The following is a 27623-nucleotide window of genomic DNA, read 5'->3' on the forward strand; positions in this document are numbered from 1 at the left end:
GGTGACCCACCCTCACCCAAGCCCACCCCCTTCCCAGACATGATGGCTGTGAGCTGACCCATGATGACAAGTGACACAAGGCTGTGAGCTGCTCACAGGAACACAGGGGCTGTGTTCAATATAACATTGAAAAAATATACATTATATATAAGACACCCAGGGCACCTCTTCCACCATCCCCTGAACCATCCGCATGGAAGCAGGAACAGGATGTAGAGAACCCCAAGTCTAGAGGAGGGGATTGGGTGAAAGATAGAATGGAGGGACCTTGGAAAGAGGTAGGGGAGGGGAAGGAGAGAAGGGAGCCCCCCCTCCCAGAGTAAACTGGGCAAAGGGAAAGATACCAAGAAAGGGAGTGTCCACATGGAGGGAAGAAAAGCTTAAAGGGAGAGGAGGGAAGGGAAAGTGGGGGGTTTTCTCTCATTGCTCCCTCAACCCCATTGCTACTAGTCTTTCCTGATGAAGCCCAGTCAGCAGTAATGAAGGAACAGAAACACCAGTAGCGCTGGCTGCCATGGGGGACAAAATAAGTAACCCCCAAGTGTCCCTTCATCCCCTTTCTAATATAAGCATCCTGGGTTCCTATAGGGGAAAGAAGATTCTTGGAGTGGGAGTGGACACTCAAGAGTAAAGGTTAAACAGGGAAGGGGGAGAGACACTATTTGAGGGAGGGGAGGAGAGTAGGATGCCAAAGACAGCTCACTCCAGGGACTTCCCTGGAGAGCGTCTCACTCTTTCAGACTCAATTGTCCTTCTATTCCCAGATGTCTCTTTCTGTGTGGGTGTCTCTTGCTTCTTCTCTCCTGGGTAGGGTGCTCTCTCTCACTGGGGAAGAGGCCTTAGTAGCGGTGTGGGGCCGACTCAATGATGTGCCTTTCTTCATTGCTGGGAGAGTCAGCTGCCTCTGAATCACTGCTGTCCTCATCCTCCGGCTGCCCCCCAGCAGCCCCTGCCACGCATGCTTGCCTATTCTGGTATGACTGGAGGGGAAGAAGAAGTATAAGGGAGAAAAGAATCAGTGCTCCAGTCATGCATTCTAGTGCCTTCCCTCCTCAGTCATACCTCCCTTAGTCCACTCCCAGCCTCCATGACAGCCAAGATGCTTTCCTCTCCCCTTCCTGGGTCCACTTTCCTTTCTGAAGAGCCCAAGTTCCAACCCCTGCCTTTGTTCTCTTGGGCCCAACAACAGCCCCAGAACTTACCTCCATGGGGTTAACAATGATGGTGAGGGCTGAATCATCCCAGAAAAGGTCAGGGTCTTTGGGGTCATCTGAGGCTCCCGGTGAAGCTCCAGCTCCTGAGACACGCTGGTGCAGGGAATGGATCCTTACCAACCCCAGGACAACCATGAGTGCCAGGAACCCCACACACACCACGATGATGAGAGTTGCTGCACTAGGAACCACTGTGGGGGGAAAAGAGAAAGGAAGATCCTAGAGGACGGAGTCATGGGACAGTTCCCAGAGAGAAGCGGGGAGGGGGGGTGCCAATGGGCACCAAGTAGAGGAGAGATACTGGTGTGCAAAAAAAAAAAAAAGATGAGACATTGACACAGAAATTAGTTCAAACCCAGGTTCTACCAATAGCGACCTAAGATGGGCATCTTAGTCACCTCTCTGGGCCTCAGTTTCTTTATCTGTAAAATGAAGGGATTGGATAATCCAGTCTCCAAAAGTCCAAATGATCCAAAAAGATCTCCAAAGTCCTTTCCAGCTCTAGATGGATGATTCTATGACCCTTAGCTTGAGACGCCCAGATGCAAATAGGACTAAACGTTAGGCAAGACAGGCCATAGCCACTGCTGAATCATGGACTCAACACTGAAAGGAATCTTGGAAATCCTAACTGCCTATCCAGTGCAGAAATATACCCTATAGTCTCTCTGACTCAAACACTTCCTATGATGAAAGCTCACCATCTCACAAGGCATCCTCTTTTGTTTTTAGATAGTACTAATTCTTTTTTTTTCTTTTTGGAGGGCAATTGGGGTTAAGTGACTTGCCCAAGGTCACATGGCTAGTTTTTGTGTTAAGTGTCTGAGGCCAGATTTGAACTCAGGGACTCCTGACTCCAGGGCCAGTGCTCTATTCACTGAGCCACCTAGCCACCCCCAAGATAGTACTAATTCACTAGTTCTTAACTTTATTTTGTACTATGGATTTCTTTGGCAATCTAGTAAAACCTTTTCAAAGTAGTATTTTTAAATGTATAGAATTATAAAGAAAACCCATTATTTTGAAATACAGTTATAAATAATAATAATAATATGAATAAAATAATAATAATAATTAATAGAAACCAAAAAAAGTTCACATGTCCCAAGTTAAGAAGGTTCTTCTTATTGAGCCAAAATCCCCTTCCCTCTAACTCCCCTCTAGCTGCTTATATCCTGAGGCTATAGCGAACTGATAACTTTCTCAACTGATAATCTTTCATCTTCAGTTCTCTGAATAATTTCTCCTCTGACATTTTTTTTCCAATCTTTTCAGCATCCTGGTTGTCCTTTGCTGATTACACTCCAATTCATCAACTACCTAAGTGCATGCCACTACCCAGAATTAAATAGTGTTTTATTTAGAGGAACTCTGACCAGCTGCCCAAGGACTATCACCGCCCTTGCTCTGGATACTTCAGGGAGCAATGATCTCAGCAGTATGGATAAAATCATAGGATTTAGGTCGCCTAATCCAAATCTCTCATTTACCTGTCAGAAGAATGAGGTCTGAAAAGGCTAGGTTATCGCCCAAGTTTACAGATTACGTAGCAGAGCTTACATTTGAAAGGAAGTCCTCTATTCTTTCCACTGTGCTGTGTGGGTTATTTCTTCCCCATTCTGTATATTATATTTCTAATAATACAAACTAAGATTTAATTAGCTTTTTTGGTAGCCATCATCACAATTGATTAAACTTTTGATCAAATAAAACCCCTAGACCTGCGTCTCTGTCTTTCTTTTTAGACATTCTTTTAAATTGCTTTTGTTATTTTTGAACTTGAGAAATACCAGTAACTACGAATAGGTTCATGTACAATGAAGAACAGGAAGAGAAGATTGCATATGAAACTGCAAGTTATGTAAAGCCTAAGTCTTTTTTCACATGAACTACTAAGCCAAGTCTTCCCCAGCTTGTATATACATTTAAGCTTAAAATTGCATTAAGACTTTTGGAACACACTTTATAGAGGTGATTATTAGAATTGAAATTCAAGACCTTATATTTGTCTTTTTTTTTTTTTGCCTTTTGGAGAGTAATTGGGGTTAAGTGACTTGCCCAAGGTCACACGGCTAGTTTTTGTTTTAAGTATCTGAGGCCTTGAACTCGGGTCCTCCTGACTCTAGGATCAGTGCTCTATTCATTGTGCCACCTAGCTGCCCAAGACCTTATATTTGTCCATATTCAAGTTCATGTTTTTAGATTTTAGATTCCTGACTGTTTAGATTTTTTGCAGTCTTAATTTTGTCAAAGGGAGCAAGGTGGCTCAATAAACAGAACTCTGGGCCTGGAGTCAGGAAGACCTGAGTTCAAATCCAGTCTTAAATACTTACTAGCTGTGTTACTCTGGGCAAATCACCTAACCTCTGTTTGCTCTAATCCACTGGAGAAGGAAATGGCAAACCACTGCAGTATCTTTGCCAAGAAAACCACAAATGGGGTCACAAAGATTTAGACGCAACTGAAAAGACTGAACAATGACAGTTTTTTCAAGTCATCTGAGCAATGTGCCCTCTACAAATCTGTGGAGCATGGCAGTTAAATCTTTATCTAAATCATTGACAAAAAACACTCAGTAGGGCTAAAGAACAAGGGAGACAGATGAGATTTGTGAGCCAATAGAGGAGGAAGAATGCCCAGGGAAAGGAACACACAGACCACCCAGATTTCAGAGTGTTTATGAGCAAAGGAGAACAACCAGTTCCCACCTCTAAAGATAGACACAGCACCCGTTTTTCCTTGTCTTCTCTGGAGGTGGGATAGCACAGGAAAAGAGGCCAAGCAAGGCAGAGGAGAAGGGGAGGCAACCGAAAGCACATGCAAAGGGATCATTGCTACTCTCTTCTCGGGGCAACATCACCTCTGCACAAACTGAGCTAGAACTAAGGAGACCAGGAATAGCTTTTGGACCTGAATAAAAGAATCAGGCTGAAAGTGCCTTCCACAAGAGAAGAAACATGGCTGTAGGGTAAAGAGAGTTGCAGCTCCAGGTTGAAGAAAGAAAAGATAGATGTATACAAGACAGGGAAGAAAGAAACAATAGAGCGGCACCCCATTCCATTCACCCACCTGAAACGGGCTCCCTCCGGAAAATTGATGGTTTCTGTTTTCTTGTGGACTGGGGATTTTCTGAAGTCTGAAGTTCCTGCTCCCCCAAATTCTCTCCCTGAAAACTATCCAGCTCCTCTCTTTCCCTCCCTTGCCTCAAATTGACTCTCAAGTTCATTGGGGCATGGAGTCTGAGGGGCAGTGAAAGACGGAGTGGGGCATGGACCTTTACTGAGACCTTTGAGCTTATAGCAGCAAAGCAAAAATGTAGGCTTAGGCCTATGCCCACCAAGACCGTGTGGGCAAACATCCCAGCACAGAGCAAGACTGGCTTTACCTGGGACAAAATACATATAGAATGCCTGCTAGCTTTCATGGCTGCCAAGACCATCCATACTATGAACTGCTTAAGCAAGGAATCCATGAGAAAATCCCTGAGTGATTTCAGTATGGCCCAGGAGATTTGTATTTGCAATATCAACAAGCTTGTTATCAACTGGGTGACCCAGGCAGTCCCTACCAGAAACATATAGACACAGCCAATATGGGTCATGTGGACCACAAATTGAATACTCAAGACCACAACTTTAGCTCCTGACTGTACATATACATACGGCAAATGAAAAAATATGTAGAAATACATTCTCCCTACCCATAGCCCCAGGTCCCAGAATTTCATGCACACATCTAAAGCCCATAGACGAGGAAACATAACACTTGTAAATCCACTTGGGCTCAAAGAGACCCAGTTATTTGCTGAGGAATACATTATGCCCAGAATTTGGTCCTGAAGGGACACAATTGCCTGAGGGGGCACAACATATACATATATATATATATACACACCACCGCCACACCCCAAACAAACGGGGTTTATATTACATATAAGTAGTATACTTATCTTAGTATACAACTATATCCTGAGAAGCAGATTTATAGATAAAGAGAGATCTGGACAGACTGCCCCTTCCCATAGCCCCTGGAAAAACTCACTCAGCGATACACTTCAAGAACATAGGCACGGCAGAATGTAGAAAATCCTTCCATGCAGCCTTGCCCTTGAATACACATGCCCAGTGTGCACACCATAGGGGAGAAGCCAGCCAGGCTAGGTGAGAGGTGACCCATCCCACAACCCACACAGCAGGCCCCTCCTCCAGTTAGGCCAGACTTTTCGGAGCTGCCTTCCCAGGGCACTGGCATCATCCCCATGAGCAGAGAGCAGCCAGTTAGATCAATGGTATGGAAGAAGGAAGAGGAGGGAAGAGTTGGTCCTTTCTGGGGCCTCCAAGAAAACAACAGATTGTTCAAAATTTTTTAAATGTGGCTTTGTAAGATCTATGGGATCTTTCCTCCCCACCCACCCCACCCAGCAGCAATAATATTCTTACAACGGTGTTTGGCTTGTGCCAATATGCCAATGTATTTGCTCTCTGAAGACACACAACCACTGAATGGTGGCTGCCCAAGAATGTGTTAAAAATGTCGCTCATCATCATTTCACCCCCTTCCCCTAAACCTCTCCTCTTCCTTACTTCCCTTTTGTTGTCAAGTTTCTAGTCTCCTAGGCTTGAACCATAGTGTCACCCTTTACCTCTCAGTCGCTCTCACATTATCCAATCTGTTGCTAAAGCCTATCTTTTTTTAACATCATGACATCTCATGCATTTTCCCCTTTTCTCCCCTCAAAACTGCCTCCATAGTTCAGAGCCTCACCACCTCTTGCCTGGGCTACTGTGTAAGATGCCTGCCTGATCTCCCTGACTCAGTCTCTTCTCACTCCAATCCATCAGCTGCCAAGATGATATTATTAAAACACAGGTCTGACCATGTCCGGGCCCTAACACTCTCTCTTTCAACTGTAGCAGCTCCCTATTACCTCCAGAATCAAATACAAAATCCTTTCTTTGGCATTGAAACTCTTCCTGACCTGATGCCTCCCTACTTGTCCAGTCTTCTCATACCCTAAGTCCCTTCATGGCCTCTGACACAAGACTACCCTGGCAGTTCCTCAAACAGGATGCTCCAGAGCCATGCCTTTTCTGGATTGCTCTCCCTCCTCATCCCTACCTTCTACTTCCCCTGGCTTTCTTCGAGACTCAGTGGGAATATCACCAGCAGTCTGCCCATCCCAATGCTAGTGCCTTCACTCAGATAACTCTCCATTAACGCTTTCATTTATATCTTGGATGTATAATTTTTTTCCACGCTGTCATCCCCCTTGGAATGTGAACTCCCTGGGGGCAGAGGTCATCTTTTGGCCCTTCTTTGTATTTCCAGCACTTAGCACAGTTCCTGGTATATTGTAATTGTTCAGTCATTCAGCTGTATATAACTCTACATGGACAAGTCCATGGGATTTTCTTGGCTAAAATATGGCAGCGGTTTTCCCTTTCCTTCTCTAGTGTGTCCCCATTTTACAGATGAGGAACTAAGGCAAATAGGGGTTAAGTGACTTGCCCAGGGTCACATGGCTAGTAAGTGTCTAAGGCCAGATTTGAATTCAGATCTTCCTGACTCTAAGCCCAGTGTTCTAACCACTATATGCCCCACCTGGCACATAGTAAACCCTTCATTAGTGTTTGCTAATTGACTAATTAAAGGAAGGAAGATTCTCAGGAACAATCATGGAAACAATGGAAATACAGGACAATTTTTTTTAAGAAAGATGATTTATTTGCAGGTCCTCAGGATTTAATTATACTAAAAATCGATTCATATTGCCCTTAGTCACATTCAAGGGGATGTGGAGAGAGATCACCAGAAACATGCTGAGTAAAGGTAGGGATAATAGCAGACTTTTTAAAGTGACTACAGATAAAGTGTTTAAAAAACCACAATTGCCTCCTCCTGCCCACCACATGAAGTCTTAACTCCTAATTCAAAGCCCTGTTCAAGCCCCTAGACTTATTCCCTAGCCCTCCTCACCAGATGCCCTCAGCTCCAATCAGAGAAGGGTCCTTGATGCCCTCACTCTCCTCTTCACACACACACACACACACACACACACACACACACACACGCACACTCATTCTGGCCCCTATGACACTGCTTGGGTGAACAATGAGCTCCCATCTCCACTTTTTCCTGTCTATCCAAATCCTACCAATCGTCAGACCCCATTCCCTTCCCTGACTGCTCTAACATACATTGAGTCCTCCCATTCTGAAGTCCCTACTGTACTTAAAAGTTTTGGAGGGTAAGGGAATATGACCAATTTTTACTTTTTAAAATATCTCAGGGGGCATTCAGGAAGCACAGCGAGTAAGAGCACCAGCTCCAGTGTCAGGATGACCTGGGAATCAAATCCAGGCTCAGATACTCAGCACCACACCCAGAAATAACTGGCTGTGTAACCTTGAGCAAGTTACTTAACCCTAATTGCTTTAAAAAAAAAAATCTCAGAATTCCTGACTGTTATCACCTTGGGAGGCTCTATTATCTTATTTAAGTAAAGTTGTCATGGCTCAAATTTCTGAAACTCATTTTATGGAACCTGCCACACAATTATGGGAATCAGGGAGTTAAATTCAGAACATTATTTTGCTTCCAGGGGTAGTGAATCTTCATCCCACAAGGGTAGATTTTTTTTTTAGAGTCAAAAGTTATTTAGATCCTAATCTGATGGGAAAGGTAGGTGATCAAGCTGGGTAATTGTTGAGAGCCAAAATATTTGATTTAGCACTCAGATTATATGGGGAGCCAAGGAAGCCTAATCCAGGACTCAGACAAAAGGGTTCTTCCAGACTTTAGGGTCTTTTGATATGGACTTAAAAGGATGTTTGAATTTTGAGATAAAAGGCTTTAGTCTCCTAGATAATAAATCCTTATCAAATTATCTATTCTGTGCTACTTCCAGGATATAACAAACTAAGGTAATGATAAGAATACTTGAGTCCTTTTTTCTTTGTCTCATTTGCTCTATAAAAACCTTGTCCTAAGAATCAATAAATGGAGTTCATAGTTCTTCCTTGAACTACCCACATGGTCTGGTCTTTTCTTATTCACATCTCCAACCATGCTTCGTGCTGGACACTGAGCAGCTCACAGCAGGTAACATTATTTTTGGTTAAAAGATGTATGACTGTAAAATGAAGAGGTTAATTGTATGTGTGTGTACATGCATACATGTGTGTAGTTCATAAACTGGTTCTAAAAGCAAATCCAAAGAGAGGTTCCAAGGATGTTTTGAGTAGTGGCAGATGTTTAATCATTTTTTTCAATCATGTCCCACTTGTCATGACCCCATTTGGAGTTTTCTTGGCAAAGATACTGGAATGCTTTGCCATTTCCTTTTCCAGCTCATTTTACAGATGAGAAAACTGAGGCAAACAGGGTTAGGTGACTTGTCCAGGGTCACACATTTAGTAAGTGTCTGAATTTGAATTCAGATCTTCCTCGATCCATGTCCAGCACTCTATCCACTGTGCCACCTAGCTGCCCCCAGCAGAATAGGTCATTTAATCTAACCTGTATTATATAGGAATCTACTGGAGGGTCTTGGTTTGAATTCTAGCTCTACTACCTGTGTGATCTTAGATAAGTCACTTCCCCCCTCTGGGCCTCAGATCTTTCATCTGTAAAATGAGGGGATTGGAGTAGAATAGTCTAAGGTATAAATCTTTCTAACTCTAAATCCTTTTATTCGATAAATAAGTATATAGCTCCCCAGGTTGACTACTTTGAAGGACAACAATCATTTGGATATATATATTTGTTTGTTTAAGAAGTCAATCACATCATGTAAATGAAATAGGAAAAGAAATGAGGGAGGAAGGGAAGAAAGAAGGAAGGAAAGGAGAAAGGAAGGAAGCAAACATTTACTAAGCATCTACAAATATTATCTTTTTTGAATTTTACAACAACCCTGGGAGGCAGGTGCTAATATCATACTCATAGAGGAAACTGAGGCAGACAGAGTTTAAGTGACTTGCTCAGAATCACACATCTAATAAGTGTCTGAGGTCAAATTTGAACTCAGGTCTTCCTAAAGCCCAGCATTCTATCTACCATGCCACATAGCTGCCTAGAAGACAATCGCCATTTCAGAATGCCATATGCGCAGCACCTGATCATTCTCTATTTTTTTCATGTGTGCTAGTCTTGTCTTAAAGACCTAGATCTGTTAAAGATGAAGCCCCTACCCACCTCGAGCTGACATAATTTGTTATTTGCAATAAATTGCAACCTTGGACTCCAAAATTGGACTCCCTGTGTGTTCTTGGGAGTCAAGACAGGTATCAATCAGTCTGCACTAGGCTGAGAAACTTGCTTGTGCAGCTGTGAGCCTTAAGCAGACCACCCTCTCTCTTCATGGCCTAGCAGCTCCCAAGAAAAAAGAATGCAACTTTTGCTATGGCCTTGCTCCTCCAGTTCAGGAGGAGTTTTGTCCTTTTCCCACCTTTACTGCACCTTTCACCCTCTCATGCCATGCCTCTTTAGGGGGAGATTTGTGTTTCCTCCTCCTCCTTCCCTTATACTGTCATAAATATGCAAACTTCTGTATGTACTGTGAACTCTTTGGGTTCCACATGCACATCCATTTCTCTCATAATAAACCTAGTTCTCACATAAGTTGTGATTGCCTGTTGACAGGTCAAATCTTATCTTGTATCTCCCCCTGAACAGCAGTTCTGAGCACGTATTTAGCATTCAATAAATATGACTGATAGGAGACTCTTCCAGGTCAAAGACTGACATCATATGATAGAAAGGAAGCAGTAGCAGCAGCAAGAACCTGAAATCCCAACCAGACCTCATCATACTAGTGATGAAAACAAGGGAAACTAATGACCCAGAAAGAGGAAGGGTTTGGCCCAAGCTTCCAAAGTAAAACAGACCCAGAGAAGATGAAAGGTCTGGACACATCCACTCCTGCCCCCATAATTTCCATTATTTCCCACCTACCGCTGCATGATCACCCAGTATCCCCCTCTATTTGTCTGGTCCTACCTCTTCTTACTTACTGGAGTTTTGGTGGGTGCTGGCTATGCTGTGTCCAGCCATCTCCGCAGGTGGCTGGTGTCCATGGTGCAGAAATTGCTGGGAGCTGAGCACATGGCTGGGGTAGGCAGCCCGATTCATGCTGTGCAGAACATTCGCCTGGAGACAGAGAGTCAATGACCTTTGGGTATCCTCCTTCAGATTTCCTACCACTGCTGAGCCCCAAACCCCAGTTTTTACCATCTCCACTCCTCCACTTAAAACAGTGGCAGGACTCAGTCTCTTTAGGGTTCCCAGCCCCACTAATAAGAGGTTTAGCCATGTCATCCAACCCCACTGGGCTCTCCCAATTGGAGCAAGCTCTGAGAGGGAGGGGAAGTCAGCTCGTACCTCTACAATGAATTCATTGCTGGAATATCGGCCATTCATTTCAGAGCAAGAAAGCCGGAATTTCCTTGCATAGAGGGCGGCCCCGTGTCGCAGCTTGTAGCGTGTTTGCCTCAGCACCTCCTCATACACTGTGATGCTTTCCACTCCTGGAGAGGTGGGAGCATGATTTGACACAACTCAGATGGGACCCACCAACTTTAGCAACCTAAAGGTTGCTCTAGCTCATACATGTGACCTTTACCTACTAAGACTTCACTTAGCTGGGGTTGCTAGGATAGCGATCCTAAGTGATGTAAGAAGCTAGTGCCTTGTATCCTTTAGTATTGAGTACTAAATCATATCAGGTAAAGTGAAATAGGAGAAGGAAGGAAGGAAGGAAGGAAGGAAGGAAGGAAGGAAGGAAGGAAGGAAGGAAGGAAGGAAGGAAGGAAGGAAGGAAGGAAGGAAGGAAGGGAAGAAGAGAGGGAAGAAGGGATGAAGGAAGGGAGGGAGGGAGGGAAGAAGAAAGGAAGGGAGGGAGAGAAGGAGGGAGGGAAGGAAGGAAGAAACAAGTGTAAGTAGTAAAGGATAAAACATTCTAGCCTCTTCCATTAGTTCTGCCTCAATAGTTATTACATCTATAGTTCTATAGTTGTAGACTCTTTGTAAAACTGTTTCTATTTGTTAGAAAGACCTTGGAGGCATTGTTGGGAAATGACAGTGACGCTTTAAAAAAAAATGGAAAGCATCAACAAAACACAGAAAAAGCTGTGTGTTTTGGGGGCACATAAGTCCCTAATGAGTTGAGAGATACAGAATAGACTGATAGTTCCTTGGCCTCTAGGAAGAGAGAGAATGAGGACTGGGAGATGAAAGAAAGATAGCAAAAAATGAAAAGGGAGAGAGAGATGGGTTAATGAATAAGAAGAGAGGCTAACAGATGCTCTAGTTAATTCCTGGAGAAACAGAAATCTGCTTTCGGAAGCCACAGCACTGTACCTTTTAATTTTTTGGATCTGGACTAATAACTTCATTGGAACAAAGAATTCCCAATGAGGAAACTCTTGCAGATTGGCAACTACTCTGCAGTTTATAATCTCTGAAAATTAACTGGGGCACTGAGAGATTGAGTCAGTCAAAAAGCATTTTATTAAGTGCTTGCTAGTGCCAGGCACTGCTCTAAGAGCAAGGAAACAAAGAAAGGCAAAAACAAAGCAAAACCAAAAAATCATAGTCCTTGCCCCTGTCCATCTGTGGGCAGGACCTGAACCCAACTCTTTCTAACTCTAATTCTAGTTCTCTTTCCACCATAATATGCCACCACTCTATGTTTCTGCCTTTAATCAGGGATTGAAGCTATAACTTTGGGTTATGCCATAATAGCACCTTTGAGTTTTATTAAAGATGGAAGATAAATAGACTGACATAAATAGCTAGAGAGTTCATTAGATAAAATAATCGATGCTTGTCAGACTGAACTGATTTAGTAACACAGCAAAGGAATAATAGAATTTTGTAGCTGGAAGGGACCACAGTAGCCCAGTAGGCCAACCTTTATCTGAGTAAGAATCTACTTTGCAACATTCCCAACAAGTATTCCCATTCAGCCTTTCCCTTAAGACCCTCTAGGGAGGGAGGTCCCCCTACTTCATGAGGCAGCCCATCCCACTTTTGGGCAGCCCAAATTGTTAGGAAGTTTTTGGTTACATTGAACCTGAATGTACCCCTCCCAGATCTCTCTACCCATTGTACCTCCTTCTGCCCTTTAGGGCCAGAGAGAACAAATCAAATACATACTGGCTGTTCCAAATGAGAGCCCTTCTAATAGTTGAAGACCACTCTCCTGTCTCCTCCTAGGTCTTTTCTTCTTCAATTTAAACCTTTCCAGTTTTTTTCAAATGATTCTTGTATGGCATGTGGTCTGACCAGAGCAGAGTTTAGCAGGATTCCCACCTCCCTCATTTCAGATACTATTACTTTCTTAATGCAATCTACCAACACATTAGCTTTTTCTGGATGCCATAATACCCTCCTGAACTTGTAGTCCACTAAGACCCTCAGATCAGATCAGTGTCTAGCTACCCTCCCTGCCTCATCCATTGGTAAATTTGTGATGCTGATTTTTTTAACCTAAGGGTAAGACTTGACATTGATTCCTACTGATTTTCATCTGGTTTGATTCAGTCCCATCTTCTGGCTGTTTGAGGTCTTTTTTAGATCCTGAATTTGACATCAAACACTATCCCTGTTAGTATTGTGTCACCTGCAAATGTGACCAGAGAGACGGAAGATGGAGGTGATTGATGGAATAACAGATTGTTTTGCTTTCTATTTGTGTCCCCAGGATCTAGAGCAATGTCTTGAACAAAGCATGTGTTTGATTAATGTTTGTTGAATTCGGTTGTTTTGGTGTGGATGAATCTCTAGCAGGATTATGTACAGAAAGAGATGGGAGGAAAAGAGAGGAAAGGCAAATATTTGGGGCCTGGATTTGGAGTCATTTTCATTAAGTATGAACATATAAGATGGTTTTCTTTCTTAGGAAGGATATAAACAACACCAGTCATATCTCTGGACCCTAAAAGAAAGGATCCTCCCTGTTTCCTAACTGTTAGGTCCTAGGGGAAAGTGAAATTAAGGTCAAAGCAGAGCTCTAATGAGTGTGAGGCTTTGCTCCAGGATGCTGAAATGGGTGGGGAGCTACTCAAGGTCCTCCATTAGCCCCTGCAACCATCCCTGATCCCTGACCCGTCCCTAGGCTGCCATCCCCAAGGTTCCATTGCTGTGACTTCCCCCCTCTGTGGTCTGTCTCCCACTCCACCCATCTAAGTGGGGTTAGATGAATGGGAGGGGAATGAAGGACAATCAGTCATTCAAGTCAGATCTTCTAGAGTCTGCTCCTATCCTAGCATAACTGCACCATTAATAGGTTGGCTTCTGGGTGACCCTCCCCCTTCCATGAACTGAATCCATCCCAGGCACAAGAGTTCCCAGTTATGATTCTAAGTGGAAATAATCCTGGAGCCCCACTAACCAGAAATGGTGATGTAGGCAGAGGTGTTACTGATCTCTAGTCCTCGCTGCTGCAAGGATGCTGCATCTAGCAGAAGGCTCTCTCTCTCTGGGTCCAGGTCATCACCAACCAATGAAATTTCACAGCCATCCAAATTATGCACAATCTCATCAGACATTCGAGTGTCTGTCACTGGAAAAAGGAGACGGTCATAGATGAAGGGCCTCCATGAAGACAACTATCCTCTCATGGTCTGATCTCTTCCTTCTGTAAATAGTCATTTCTTGCATAGACAAACACCACCTGGTGTTTCCAGAACCTTTTCCAATCCATGATCCCCAAACTCCCTACAATCCTCTTCCCACTGATATTATTTCTGAAGGCCAAGTACTCATGCTAATTCCTTTTTTAAAATCCAGTTACTTGGGGTGGCTAGGTGGTACAGTGAATAGAGAACCAGCTATGGAGGCAGGAGGACCTGAGTTCAAATGTGGCCTTAGACAGTTAACACTTACTAGTTGTATGACCTTGGGAAAATCACTTAACCCCAATTGCCCTGCCTTCCCCTCTCCAAAAAAAAAAATTCAGTTACATTCTAGTTCTACTTGAAGACCTTTCCTTTTTTCTTCTGACCTTGTTTCTAGGGCAGCCTTACCTGTACCCTGCCAGCTTTCATCTTTTTTGGCCTCCACCTGGTGGGAGATGGAGCAGGTGATCTGAAGCTCAGGGAACAGAGGGACTCCCTCGGGCCCTTCAAAGTCCACAGCAGGGCGTGCTAAATGGGTCATGCCACTTAGTAGGATCTGAGGGGCATCTGGCTGGAGGACCACGACATAGCCCTCGACATCAGGGATAGAGACGCAGGACTCCTCACTGAAGCACCTGTGTTGGGACGGATGGTAGGAGACAGCTGCACCACCATGCAGGATTCTTTTAATCCTCTTTCTAACCCCTGTGTCTTTAGGTGAAGAACCTCTCTTACAAGGAGGTTGGAAGAAAAGGAAGAGTTAGTAATTGCATCTACCTGCACCAGCAGAACAAAGCTAGGGGAAGAGATTTCCCTTTCTGATGTCATTCCCAACTGTAGGAAAGGTTCTGGGTAGGAAGAATTTGTTACTTATTTCAGCACCCTTTAGTCCTCATAGGGGACCATGGCTTAATGGCTTTCCTTACATGTCTCTGTCCATTAATTCTAATAATGTTATCAAACATAAACAAAAATCAACCTAACAATGACCTACAAAAATAACGTGTTTTGTAGCATATTTCATAATAATGGAGACTTTAATCACCCAAAAGGTATTGAACTGTGAGTTCAACATCATAACTAGCAACGTGAAGAGTCTAAGAGTGGGGTGACCCAGGAAATGTTTCTCTCCCAGAGGTCTAACTCACCAGCTCAAGGTGACAAGGGCAAGCTTTAGAGTGGTCTACTCTGGTCATACTGGGCCAAATCCTACCCACTTCCATCAGTCCTTACTGATTCTGGCATCAGGACACTAAGCCTTCCTTACCTTGAAGGCAGAGTCAAAACCAAACCAACAGCATAGCTGCTCTGAACCACCCCTCCAAGATGACAATATCAACACTTCCCAAAATAAGTTGGGCATCTAGTCATCTGGTGTCTACATGTTTGCTGGCTAAAGGATTCAGATAAAAAAGTATATACCCTAGGGTGGCTAGGTGGTGCAGTGAATAGAGTATCAGCCCCAGAGTCAGGAGGACCTGAGTTCAAATCTGGCCTCAGATACTTAACACTTACTAGCTATGTGACCTTGGACAAGTCACTTAACCCCAATTGCCCTGCCTTCCCCCCTCCAAAAAGCAAAAAAAAAAAAAAAAAGGCATATACCCCTGGTTCTATATTTCTTCAGAAAGTGTCTCATCTTCCTGGGTAAAGTGAGTTAGCTCTGGTGAGGAGCGACTTCCTGTGTGCTAACAGAGGACATTTTGCTTAGAGAATAATTACTGTCTGTGCTTCTAAACAGGTCTGATATGACTGCTGAAGCCAAGGGAGAGAGGGGGCAAAGTAGAGCAAGAGACCAAGCTTGGAGGGATAAATAGTCTGGAGTTTGTCTCAGCAAGCAGGAAGGAATCTCCAGTTCCAGAGTCACTGTGACATTGAGGAATGGGATTCCCAGGTTGTGAGATCCACATCATTATCCAAGGCAGCCTAAAAACAGTGCAGTTTGGGAATCGGTCTAAGATAACAGGCTGGCAGCCATTTGTATGTAGTTTAAAAAGGATTTTTACCAATAAGGTGAATTGGCCATTTAACTGGTTCTAGACTGAGACAATAACTTCCTCCTGAGTTCCCAAGGTCACTTGTTTGGTTGTGTCATCTATACAGCTGAGGGGAATTTGTCAATTAGCAAATGTAGGAAATATCTGGAAAACATCAGCTTTAAGATTACTTTGGGAGCTGTGTGAAAGGTAGATTGGAGAACAGAGACTGGAGGCAGAGTCCACTGAAGAGGCTGTTTAACTATAGTCCAGAGAAGAGATGAGAAGGATCTGAGATAAGGTGGTGGTTGTGTGAGTGGAGAGGTTGGGATATACAGGAGAGACTTTTCTGAGATGGAATTGGCAGGTGGAGTCATCACTAGGGAGGGGCTACAGGGGCTGAACTTTAGAGGGCATTGGTAACAACTGCACTGCTTCTCCAACATAGAAACCAGTACTCTTAGCACCCAGTTAGAAAGAATAATTAGTTAAATAAGAAGTTACCAAATGATGCACTCCATCCATCCCTTGCCCCATCAGCTTCCTCAGCAGCAGCCTGGCAGTATTGCAGGATCTGTGACCCCACCCCATCCTCATACCTCTCTCAAATGAATTGCCTCTTTGCCAAAATTGCTAGTTGTGGTGAATTGCCCTTGGTGACTGGTTGGATGCAGAGAGAAGGGGAAGAAGAGGGAGATGTAAAAAAAATGACCCAGAAATTTTGAGCTAAGGTGATTGGGAGGATGGTGGTGCCATTATTAGAAATATAGAAGTCAGAAAAAGGGGCAGGTTTAGGGGGCTGACCTCCATTTTTAATATATTAAATTGGAAGAGTCAGTGGGACAATGGGGTAGAAATAATGATGGTTAGCATTTACTTAGTGTTTTAAGGTTTATAAAGTTCTTCACACATGTTATCTCATTTAATCCTCACAACAATTCTGGGAGGAGGCTGCTTTCATTACACCCATTTGAGATGACGAAACTGAGGCTGGGAAAAGTTAAGTGATTTGCATATAGTAAGTATCCAAGGCAGGAATCAAACCTAGATCTTCCTGACTCCAAGTCCAACACTATCCATGGCACCATCTACTTGCCTACAAGTAGGTACCTGGAAAAAGCAAGGGTGACATAGATCAGGGCTAAAGATAAAGACTTGGATCATACGAATAAGGTGATTGTGAAATGTATGGGAATGGAAGAGATGATCAAGGGAACCTTGGGGAAAGACATGTAACCAGTCATTGAATCCCCAATTCTGGAGAGTAGTGACTGAGATCTTTCCTCACTCACCCCCCACACTGGGACAACCCTAGTGTCCCCACCCCATGTATAACATGAGGGAAAGGGCACTGGATTTGGAATCAGAGGATGTGGGTTCAAATCTTGACTCCATCATCTACTACTTTGTAACCTTGGTAACAAAGGCTCTCCTGGACTTCAGTTTCCTCAATGTATGAAATAAGGGTATTGGAGTAAATGGACTAGATGTCAACTCTGACAATGTGATCCATGATCCTATGATCTACTTGTAAAGGAAGGTAAGTCCCAGAAGAGAATAACCCATCCAACACAGAAAAGGTTGAAGCTACCCTTGACCAGTGTGCTGGTCAAGGCTTCAATAAAGAGCTCTGAGTCAGGACAGAAGATATGGTCTAGCATAGTGAATAGAGCACTAGCCCTGGAGTCAGGAGGACCTGAGTTCAAATCCAGCCTCAGACACTTAATACTTTCTAGCTGTGTGACCTTGGACAAGTCACTTAATTCCAATTACCTTGCCTTCCCCCCTCCAAGAAAAAAAAAAGATATGGTTTTTCCATCCAAAAAGAAATTCCAAAATAAGAGATTTTTATCCAGAAAATAAGAGAGCTCACTCATCTACTTCCTACCCCTGAACTGAGCTGAACTGCCCCAGGTTTAACTTTAACTATACCTGCACTGGCCAAACCTTGGACCATAACCTGGCTCTTTAGCCTGGTTTCCAAAAACCCCTTCCCCCACAACTCTAGCATGGAATCTGTTATTATTCCCCAGTCACTAGCAGGGAGTTAAGAGACCACCATAAATTAAAACCCATCCTTATTCTCCCCAGGAGATAGGAAACTGTTAGGGACATTTCTTCTCAGGTTGCTGATGGAGAAACTAGGGCACAGCAGGCGAAAGGGATTTGACAACCAGTGGGGAGGCAGAGAAAGTGGGGGGGAGGGGAGTAAGATAACCAGTTCCATCCACTAGATGGCAGTACATCCTAAAAATAAGTGGCATCAACCATGAATGACCAACTTGTACTTGGCACTGTGATTTGAGCTATCACTTGTTTCCTACTGAAAAAAAAAAATCAAGTTCAAAATGTTTTACCTGTGGGTAAGAGGTCTCACATTGAGCCTTACATTGACATGGTGAGGCAGGACTTATTAGAATAAATGAAGAAAAAGAAAAAACAAAGAGTGAAGTGTCTTGTGTTCAGGGTCACCCAATGGGTCAGTCAGTAGTCTGGCAGGACCAGAAGCTAGGTCTGCTAACTGAGCTCTGTTTACTAGCACTACATTTAGTCATCACATTTTCTTTTCCTGCTTAGAGAAAGGAACAAAGAAATAAATGAAGACAGAGAAGAGAAGAGATTTCCCCACAATGTCACTGAAATGTGAGATTGATTCTGCCGGTCACTGTCTGTGTAACACCAGGCAAGTCACTTCATGTCTTGGGCCTGTTTCCTTGTCTGTAAAATGCAGACTGTGGCTTTTGGGAGGTCCTTTCTTACTCTAGATTTCGATAATTCATCCCCACACTCACTTGACAGCAGTGGCAAGGCGCAGGGGCCGGACACCAGGTGTTGCAAAGCGCAGAGTGTTCATGTAAGCCACATGCTGAAGGGCATGATTGAAGGTCTCCACGTCATCTCCCTCCAGGGTGAGTAGGGACTGCGAGGGATTCACATGGACCTGGGCCCCAGACATAGACATAGCCGTGAGCAGGACCAGAGGCAGGAAAAGGAGGGGCCAGATAGGGCAGGGGGCAGGAAGACATGCTAGGCAGGTAAAGGAAGGCCTGTACCTTCATGCCTTTGCCCAGGCTCTCGAAGTCCCTATAGTCCAGCCCCTCCCGACATGCATAGAGGCATTCGATAACCTCGCGGCTCTCCAAGCGGCCTGAGCGCACGCTGAAACCAGCCAGGTAGCCATGGAAGTAGTGGTGAATCGGCAGAGGGTCTCCTAGGGCAGGAACATAGGAGCAGGAGCAGGAGATGAGGGAGATAAGAAGAAAGAGGGAAGAGAGAAGAGGAAAGAAGGAAGGAGGGAGACAAAGGAAAAGGAGAAAAGGGGAGAGAGAAGGGCAAAAAGGGGACATGGGAGAGGAAAGGAAGGAGGAAAAGGGGGTCAGGAAAAAGATGCAAAGATACAAGGGAAACAAAACTAGAAGGGAAAGGATAAATTCCTGAAAGCCAAAGGAGAAGCAACAGCACTAAGTGACGAGTCCAGTGGAGCAAGAACTGGGACAAGGAGAGAAGAGGAAAGGGGAGCCACACAGGAGTCTGAAGGAGTGGTCTGCCAAGACACAGTCCAGTTCCCAAGCCAGGCTGTGCACGTTCCCTCCTATGTGGTCTAGTGAGACTATTCAGAAGGATTGTGTGGGTCAGCTTCAGAAGATGCTCAGACACACTGCCAAGTCCTCCTCCTTTCTACCTCTGTCACCACCACCCCAATCAATGTCAGGCTAATCAGAAGACCTCCTTACCTCGTTCTGTGGAGGTACACCACAGAGATTAATGGGCCCTGTACTGCTGTCTTTGCTTAGGTCATGGTCCGCTAAAGAGGGATGGAGTGGTGCATGATGGGGCTGGAGAGGGTACGTGGGAAGAAATAGACATCGTTCCAGTTCCCCAATGGAAACTGCTCCTTGCACAAACATACCATACCTTGGTTCACATCTGTGCTGTTGTCTCCCCCTTTTTCCTTCTCTTTGCTTTTTTCCTCTGCAAGGAAGAGAATCTGTAAGCTCAGGGTGGTAAGATCAGGTGAGCCGAAAGGAATGGAGAGGCCCTGCCCTTCTGCAACCACAATCCTAGCCCCAAACATGTCCTACTTAGGATTCTCTGGGCAGCTTCCAAACTGGACCTTCTTCCCACCAACTACTCAACACCAATCTCCCAGACCTCAGTGTAATCGGATGAAATTTCAAATGTGATGCTCTGGAATCCATAGCCTCAAGTAAGAAAAGTGAAGGGAGAAAAGCTTAATGATGGTCTCTGAAGGGTTCCTCTCCAGAGATGACTCTTCTCCATCTCCACTAATGATGGAGCAAGGACAAAACAGACAAAAATTATAGCAGAGCCATGTTCAGATGAGCCATCAGGAAGGTTTTTCTAGCAGTTTGAGATGCTGACCAGTTTCTATGGCTATGGAATCTCCTTCTCTCTAGCTCTTTAAATATAGGAGATTTCTTTTTTTCTAACTCAGGATTTGCTTACTCAGATTTAAGGGGATGCATGAAACATCTTCTGCCAGTCTAGGAAGTACAGGCTACTGTTTCCCTATCAGTCACCCTCCTTTTCCTAACCCTAACTCACCAACCACCCCTTAGTGGTCCTTATCTTGGCTTCATCCTTGAGTGACTTCTAGATGGGGGTAAGGGTAGATAGAGGAGGACTCACCAGTCCAGCAGGCCCCAATCATGAGCGCAGGCTCTTGGCGAGGTGGGTGAATGAGGCCATTGTCATGGATAAGAGCAGGGTCAAAGGAAATTCCATCCACATAGAGTGTGACTGTGGGGAACTCAAGGTTCAGGGCATAATGGTGCCACTCATCATCACAGACCTGGAAGGGATTAACAGAACCAGGAGAGGAATTAAGGCAGGACCATCCTCCAGTCCTTAGTCTCTGAGGAAGTCTCAATAGCAATAATCCCTGCCTCCTGGGTAAGAAGGGAGACTTTATTTTTCAATGCTAGCCTGTTAGCATCAAGATCTACTTTCAAAGTAGGTGATTAAAAAAAATTTCCATTACCCAGACATCACAGTGCTTGAATTTCTACCACCAGAGATTCCTTTCTTTTAAGTATTGCCCACTCCAAGTAAGTTTCTAGATATGCAAATACCCCTTAGAGTGAGCTTATTTATCACATAAGAGTACTGAACCAATGGGGTCTCAAGGGGCAGGGAAAAAAAGATGAAGAAAATGGGGAAACCTCAAAGGCAAGTTCTCTCTTTTATACTTTTTCCAAGGCTAGCCCTGACTACATCTGGAATCAGAAGGATTTGAGATTGAGTAATGGAAAAAGGGAAGAAATGGCAATATAAAACATTAGAGGAGAGGTGGGGAACCTGTGGCCTTGAGGTCACATGCAGCTTTCTAGATCCTTAAGTGTGGCCTTCTGAGTGAATCCTTTCTGTAAAATTTGAATTCAGTCAAAAGGCCACACTTAAGGATCTAGAAGGCTTCAAGGCCGCAGGCTCCCCTCTTCTGCGAGAGATTAAGAGGTGGGAAATGCCATTCCTTATTTTCAGCCAAAGGAGGGACCTGGGACTGAGTGCCTAGTTCCCAAATAGCCCAGGTCTTTTGCTTGCCTTCAGATCTCTGTCCATTTCGCACATGTGACTAGCCACTTGGCTAGGCCATAAACAGAAGATATCAAAAGAGGAAAAAAAAAATCACATTCAGCTAGAGATAGGCTGGTTGAAAATGTTCTTGGCTCTAATAAGCTTTCAAATTTATCCACAGATTTTTAAATTATTCATTTCCTTTATCACTTATAACCATAGATAATCAAAGGTCAGCAGCCTGAGGACTATACATAGAAAAGAACTAAGAATTAAGGCCTGTCTGAGATTAATGGCAATCTACACCCTACTCCCTCTCAACCTAGGAAGGCTTTCTGCAGGAATCAGGCTTTGCAAGAAGAAAACACGAAAGAATGGTGGCTGTGGAGAAGCTTCTATAAGCAGAAGACTCAGTATTGGAAGAAAGGAATGGGAAACAAGAGGTGAAGAGCATCTCTTCCCAGTATTTTTCCCATCCACTGAGTGATTCCAGGAGTCTGAATTGTCCATTGTGCCACCCTCACCTGCTCTAATTTCCAGAGGAACTTGACTGGACGGGCACTCTCCAGCAAAGGCCAGTAAAGGAAAGCAATTCTGCAGCCGTGGACTGTCAGCCAATAGTGAGAGAAGCCATCCTCTGTGGGGAAAGGTGGAGAGAGAAGAGTTCAAACATGGAGACTTGGGACAAGAGTAAGTTAAGGCAAAAGGAAAGAGTAGAGGGGTGGCTAGGTGGTGTGGTGAATAGAGCATCGCCCCTGGAGTCAGCAGGACCTGAGTTCAAATCCAGCCTCAGACACTTAACACAAAACTAGCCGTGTGACCTTGGGCAAGTCACTTAATCCCAATTGCCTTACCTTCCCCCCTCCAAAAAAGAAAAAAAAAAAAGAAGAAGAAGAAGAGAATAGACACGAGTCCTCTGACATGAGTCAGTGACCAAGCTAAAAGAAGTGATTTGCCTAAGGTCCCACAGATGGTAAAAGAGTAGATAGGTGGATGTATATTCATGCCTAGAGGAATCCCATTTTAGTGGGGGAAAGGGTAGAGTAGGCTCCTAATGGGGGGGGGGGGGAATTAAGAGAGAAAGATAATGAAATTCTACTATCCATCCATTCACCCATTCAACTTTTACTGTTGTTATTTAGTTGTTTCAGTTGTGTCTGACTCTTGGTGACCCCATTTTAAGTTTTCTTGGCAGAGATACTAGAGTGGTTTGCCATTTCCTTCTCTAGCTCATTTTATAGATGAGGAAACTGAGGTAATCAGGGTGAAGGGACTTACTCAGGGTCACATTGCTGGTGTCTGAGGCTAGATTTGAACTCAGGAAGATGAGTCTTCCTGACTCCAGGTCCAGTGCTCTATCCACTGTTCTACCAATTCAGCTAACATCGATAATGCCTGTTGTGTACAGACCATTAGGCTAAGGGCTGCATTGGGAAGGGTAGTGCCAATGTATGTGTTGATGAAAGTGAACATTCCAATGTATTGGAGGCATATTTGGTTCTCTACCTATCCACATTTATGGGTAGAGATGGATCGTATATTTATTGAGCTAGAAAGGACCTAAAAAGTCATCTAGCCCAACCCTTTCATTTTATAGGTGAGAAAACAGGCCCAGAGAGGCTCAGTGACTTGCTCAGCTTCACAGCTAATTTACTGCAAAGCAATGTCTAAACCCCCAGCCTCTTGCCTCCTTGTTTGCTGCTCACCATTCTGCACAGTGTTGCACACGATGGTTTCCTCTTCTTTCTTGCCCTTGCTGGGTGTCACTCCATGCTTCATCCAGAAGGATAAAGTGAAGTGGTCACTGAGGCCTTCTTGGGAGCCAGATCCGACTCCTCCCCCACTGCCCAGGGGGACCTGCACAGCCTGGGTCCCATTGAACCAGTAGATGAGGCTGCTGTCCTGACTGTAGTGCACGGACAGCCCTGCTGTCCAGTTAGCATTAGGTCCAGGCATAGGGAGAAGATCCACCTCCCCTGTGGCAGCACCTGTAAGGTAACCCCCACCCCCAGGAAGACAGAATGATTAGAATCAAGATAGGCATTGTGATTAGACTGAGGCAGTTATTCTCAAAATGGGGGATGGAAAGAAGAAAACTTTGAGGCATCTTTTCCAGCCTGCCTTACAGAAGTCATCATTCTGCTCTTTTAAAACTCAGGTTGAGGCCAGCCACACCAAGAATCTTTTCCTGGCCCTCCCAGCTGACTCTCCAACACCTGCTTGCCCTCAATGCACTTCAGTCATTGTCGTGTTGTGTTAGAATTGTCTCTGTTAATTATGTCCATCTCTCCCATCTCAACTTTTTGGGAATAGGGAGTAAATCTAATCTTTCCTGTACCCCAAGTACCTAAAAGCTACAAGTACATACTTATTGCCCCCTAGCAGATGGTGCAAACAAGGATTCTTGGGAGGAGGGAGACAAGGTCAAGGGGTGCTGAGGAAGAACAAAAGGACGTGACTTAGGGTTGGGGTAGAGAAGGGGGGCACACCACAGAGCTTTCGAAGGGCCCTTTCTGAATAGTTGTCCCGATCACAGCCCTTGGCCACGTGACTGGTCTGCAGCTCAATGGTGGCCTGGATGTTCCACAGTGGCTCATCACAGGTTTCTAGGCGAATGCCAGGAAATAAGGCCAGGCTCCCAGCACCAGGTGCGTATTCAATCCTTTTGCTCCAGCCTGTAGAGAATATGGGGCAAAAGAAAGGGAAGTATGTCTTTTCACCCAAATTTACCATCCTATTTCCAATTCCCCATAACCATCTTCTCAGATTCCATGGAGTCTAGCTTAGTCCATGGTTGGCCTGCTCAGTCCACAGGTAATACTGCAAAATCCCAGTCTGTTGCCTTCTACATCTTTTGTTCCTCTACTTTTTCCCCCAAGCTGGATCATGTGGCCATCATGAAAGCCCAGAGATGGGCAAACTGAGAGCCAAACTTTAAGTTCACTTCATTCAGGTCAGGATAAGTGAAGGGATTAGAGTGAGGCCCGGGCTGCTCACCTTGCCAGCTGGGCTTGCAAGTGGGCTTCACCTGGATCTCCACCTCAGCATCATCAGCTGCCCTCTTCTTCCCACAGTCATAGGCTGTCACTGTGAATTTATAGAGTCGCTCCCCACTGTATTGCAGTTTCTCTGTGTTCTCGATATTACCTGGAACATAAGATGATGGCATGTAGCAAGTAAAGAAAGGCAGGAAAGAGAGAGGATAGCAAGAAGATGGGGAAGGAGGAGAGGAAAGACAGTGAGAGAAGAGAGAAGGGGAGGGAGAAAGGAAAAAGAAGAGAGGAGGGGAAGGGAGAGAAGGAGGGAGAAAAAAATGGGGACAGTAGGAGAAGAGAGGGAAGGAGAGACAGAGAAAAAAGACAAAGAGAGAAAGTCGCAGAGACACAGAGAAAAGGACAGAAAGAAAGACGGAGAGAGAGAAGGAGAGAGAGAGAGCAGGTAATGGAACTGAAGATGAAGAATAAATTGGACAATAGGAAGTTGTCTAAGAAGTTGGGGAATGGAGTAAGGGGTAAGCAAGGATTTTTGTTCCAGTTGAGAGGTCTGAGGGATAAGAGTTGTGATAAGAGGGTGGAAGTGGGATGAACTCACCATCATTGTCAATGAGGAAAGGAGTGTTAGGGGTGAGAATCTCATAATAGCAGATCTGACTATATTGTGGGGAACAGTCCCCATCAATAGCCTCCACTCTTAGAATTCGATCATACAACTTTCCCTCTGTCACTGATGCCCGGTATAGCCGCTCCACAAATACTGGGGCAAACTCATTCACGTCATTTACTCTCACGTGTACAGTTGCCCTGCAGAGACCAGGGGAAGGAGAAAGGTTAGCATTTCCCCAACATCCAGAGAGTTTAGGGTACAAAAGCTTGGACCAGAGAGGGGGAATTCCAGAAATGCATCAAAGTAGTCCTGAGCCTGTGGTAAGACTATATTCCTTACATTCCCTTTCCTCACTACCCACCCAGCCCCTAAGTGTCCTAGCCTGTGCTGCCATGACCCTGAGTCAGACCCCATGGTGAAGAGCATGAATGCAAAGGGAAGAGGTGCCCAAGGGAGGCAGTGCAGCACCCACCTCAGGGGAGGGGGTTAAATGGTTTCCTAAGAGATGACATAGTTAGCTTCATAAGGGGATCATGCGGAATCTGAGCTTCTAACATGAGGTTGGGGATGGCAGACAGTGAACTGGAAAGCATTAAGAGTCGTCCTAAGGCTCAGAGCATTTGTCCTCATGAAGAGTCGACAGGTAGGTTGCACAGTGGATAGAACACTGGGCCAGAAGTCAGGAAGATTCTCATCAGACACTTACTAGCTGTATGACCCTGGGCAAGTTACTTAACCTCAATTGCCTTGTTTTCCCACATCCCCCCCAAAAAAAAACAAGGAAAATTAAATATAAAAAGCAATGGGTAATATGTGTAGCATTTACATATAAGGGGCACATATCATATAATGTGCATGTTGCACATGTTTGGGGAGAAAGAATGTTGTCTATATGGCACGTGTTATAGATCTGTGTGATTTGTATGAAGTGTGCAAATACAATCCATAGGACTGTGTGCCTGTGACTGGAAGCTTCTGAAAGGCAAGGACCCGGTATGTCCCGGTACGGTCTGATGGCCAACCATCATTGTGAATATTGGACAGTTACTATACAGAGGTGCTGTGGGGGTGTGCTGATATTAGTAAGAAATCAGCGTGACCTTAAGAGAAGGGCCAGAAGAGGGTTCTAGTAGTGAAGTGAAAGACCCCTCACTTGTGTGATTTCTTGGTATTGGCCCCATCTGGACCTTCACCACAGTCATAGGCCTGAATGGTGAAACTGTGTTCCTTCTGAGCCTCACAGTCCACTGGTTCCTTGGCTCGGATCAACCCCTCTCCAGTCGCCTTGTCCAGGATAACAGCCTCAAAGGGAACCCCAGCACCATGCAGTCGGAACCCACAGATTTCACCTGGTCAGAGAAAAAGAAAAGGAAGGCCATATGATCATATGATCCCCGTTAGCTTCTTCTCTAGCTTCTCCTTTACCCCCACCTACATTAACCCCTCCCATCTTCGGTAGTAACAGGCCCTGACACTCCTCCCAAACCTTTGCTCTCATCTCCTCTTCCCTCCCTGTGACCAGATCGATATAGTTCTAGCCCCTTACCCCTCCCCATGTTAACAAGAACCCATCCCCCTTCTTCCTGTGCTTCCAGAAAGGAGATTCTGATAAATCCTACTGAATTCAGCCCCTGCCTGTATCCTTACCTCTGATTTCCCTTTCTCCTCCCTTATACTAAGGTTCCCCTTTCCCTTGCCTCTATTCCCTCTTCCTAAAGTTTTTCCTATGCTCTTCCTTCTACTCCCTTTCTCCCCATGCCTTCTAATTTTCCCTATATACATTCCTACGCCTGTTTCTCCTCTTTCTTGTCTCTGCCTACCCCACCCCTGGTTTTCCCTCCATTACCAGCATAACGAAGAGGGGCGTCCTTGTCCAGGGCAAAGAGTGGTGGATTGAGTAGAACGGTGTTGTCATTCTCCATGACAATGCCCTGATACTCTGCTTCGATCCATGGCTTGTGTTTGTTGGCTGACACCCCAGGGAACAGAGAGGAAGACCCTGTGAGTCAAGACCCCACTCTATGAACAACCCCTCTAGGCCCAGGCCTTGGCTACCCTTACCCACCTTTTTCCCTCACCCTTCCCCCACCTCCAACTCCTCACCTTTGTTAATCCTCCCTCTAAACTTGCAAAGATAAACTTTTTTAGAGCTGGAAGGGACCTTGGAGACCAATTAATTCAACCTCCACCATTTTTCTCTTAAGAAAGCCAAAGCCCGAAGAAGTTAATAGACTTACCCAAAGTCAAACAGGTAATTAGTAGCAAAGGCAGTATTCTAACCCCGGTCTTCTGCACCCAAATCCAGTGCTCTTTCCACCCTACTATATCCTGCTGGAAGGGTACCCGCCCAACCCCAGAGAACAGAGTAAGGACATGGTATAAACTATGGAGGTGAAGGGCAGGACATGTAGTCTGTTCCTTCTATTTTCATAGCAACATTGGAGACCTAAGGTCTGCTCTGAATATCAGGGTCAAGAGAATGGGTGAGTCATCTCCAAAAGGCACTTCAGGTCCTTGGGAGAGTATTAGGGAGGGGACAGGTGGGGCAGGTAAGATAGGGAACACCAGGAATTGACCATGAAAAAGCCCTGAAAAGAGGATAAGGAGAGATTGAGGTCACAGGGATAGGGAGGGGGAGAAGAAAGGGTTTGAACCCCACTTCCTCTGAATTTCAA

General features: G+C 44.8%; 1 protein-coding gene across 1 annotated transcript; it reads right to left on the reverse strand.

Moving 5' to 3' along the window:
* Positions 1 to 26948, reverse strand: CLSTN3 (calsyntenin 3). Its single transcript, XM_069101547.1, has 17 exons — positions 26795 to 26948; positions 26102 to 26297; positions 24937 to 25145; positions 24343 to 24492; positions 23835 to 24020; positions 23052 to 23333; positions 21870 to 21982; positions 20461 to 20623; positions 19726 to 19782; positions 18864 to 19021; positions 18603 to 18751; positions 14243 to 14469; positions 13609 to 13779; positions 10596 to 10741; positions 10229 to 10364; positions 1203 to 1405; positions 1 to 980 (listed from the first exon to the last, which is right to left on the reverse strand). The coding sequence occupies exons 1-17, from the start codon at positions 26868 to 26870 to the stop codon at positions 840 to 842; spliced, it is 2763 nt and encodes a 920-aa protein (XP_068957648.1). The 5' UTR covers positions 26871 to 26948; the 3' UTR covers positions 1 to 839.
* Between the last annotated feature and the right edge of the window lie 675 nt (positions 26949 to 27623).

The sequence above is a fragment of the Petaurus breviceps genome, unplaced genomic scaffold (assembly GCF_028583685.1).
Source record: "Petaurus breviceps papuanus isolate PSGF00001 unplaced genomic scaffold, PetGlider_PUasm1.0 470, whole genome shotgun sequence".
NCBI classification, from domain to species: domain Eukaryota; kingdom Metazoa; phylum Chordata; class Mammalia; order Diprotodontia; family Petauridae; genus Petaurus; species Petaurus breviceps.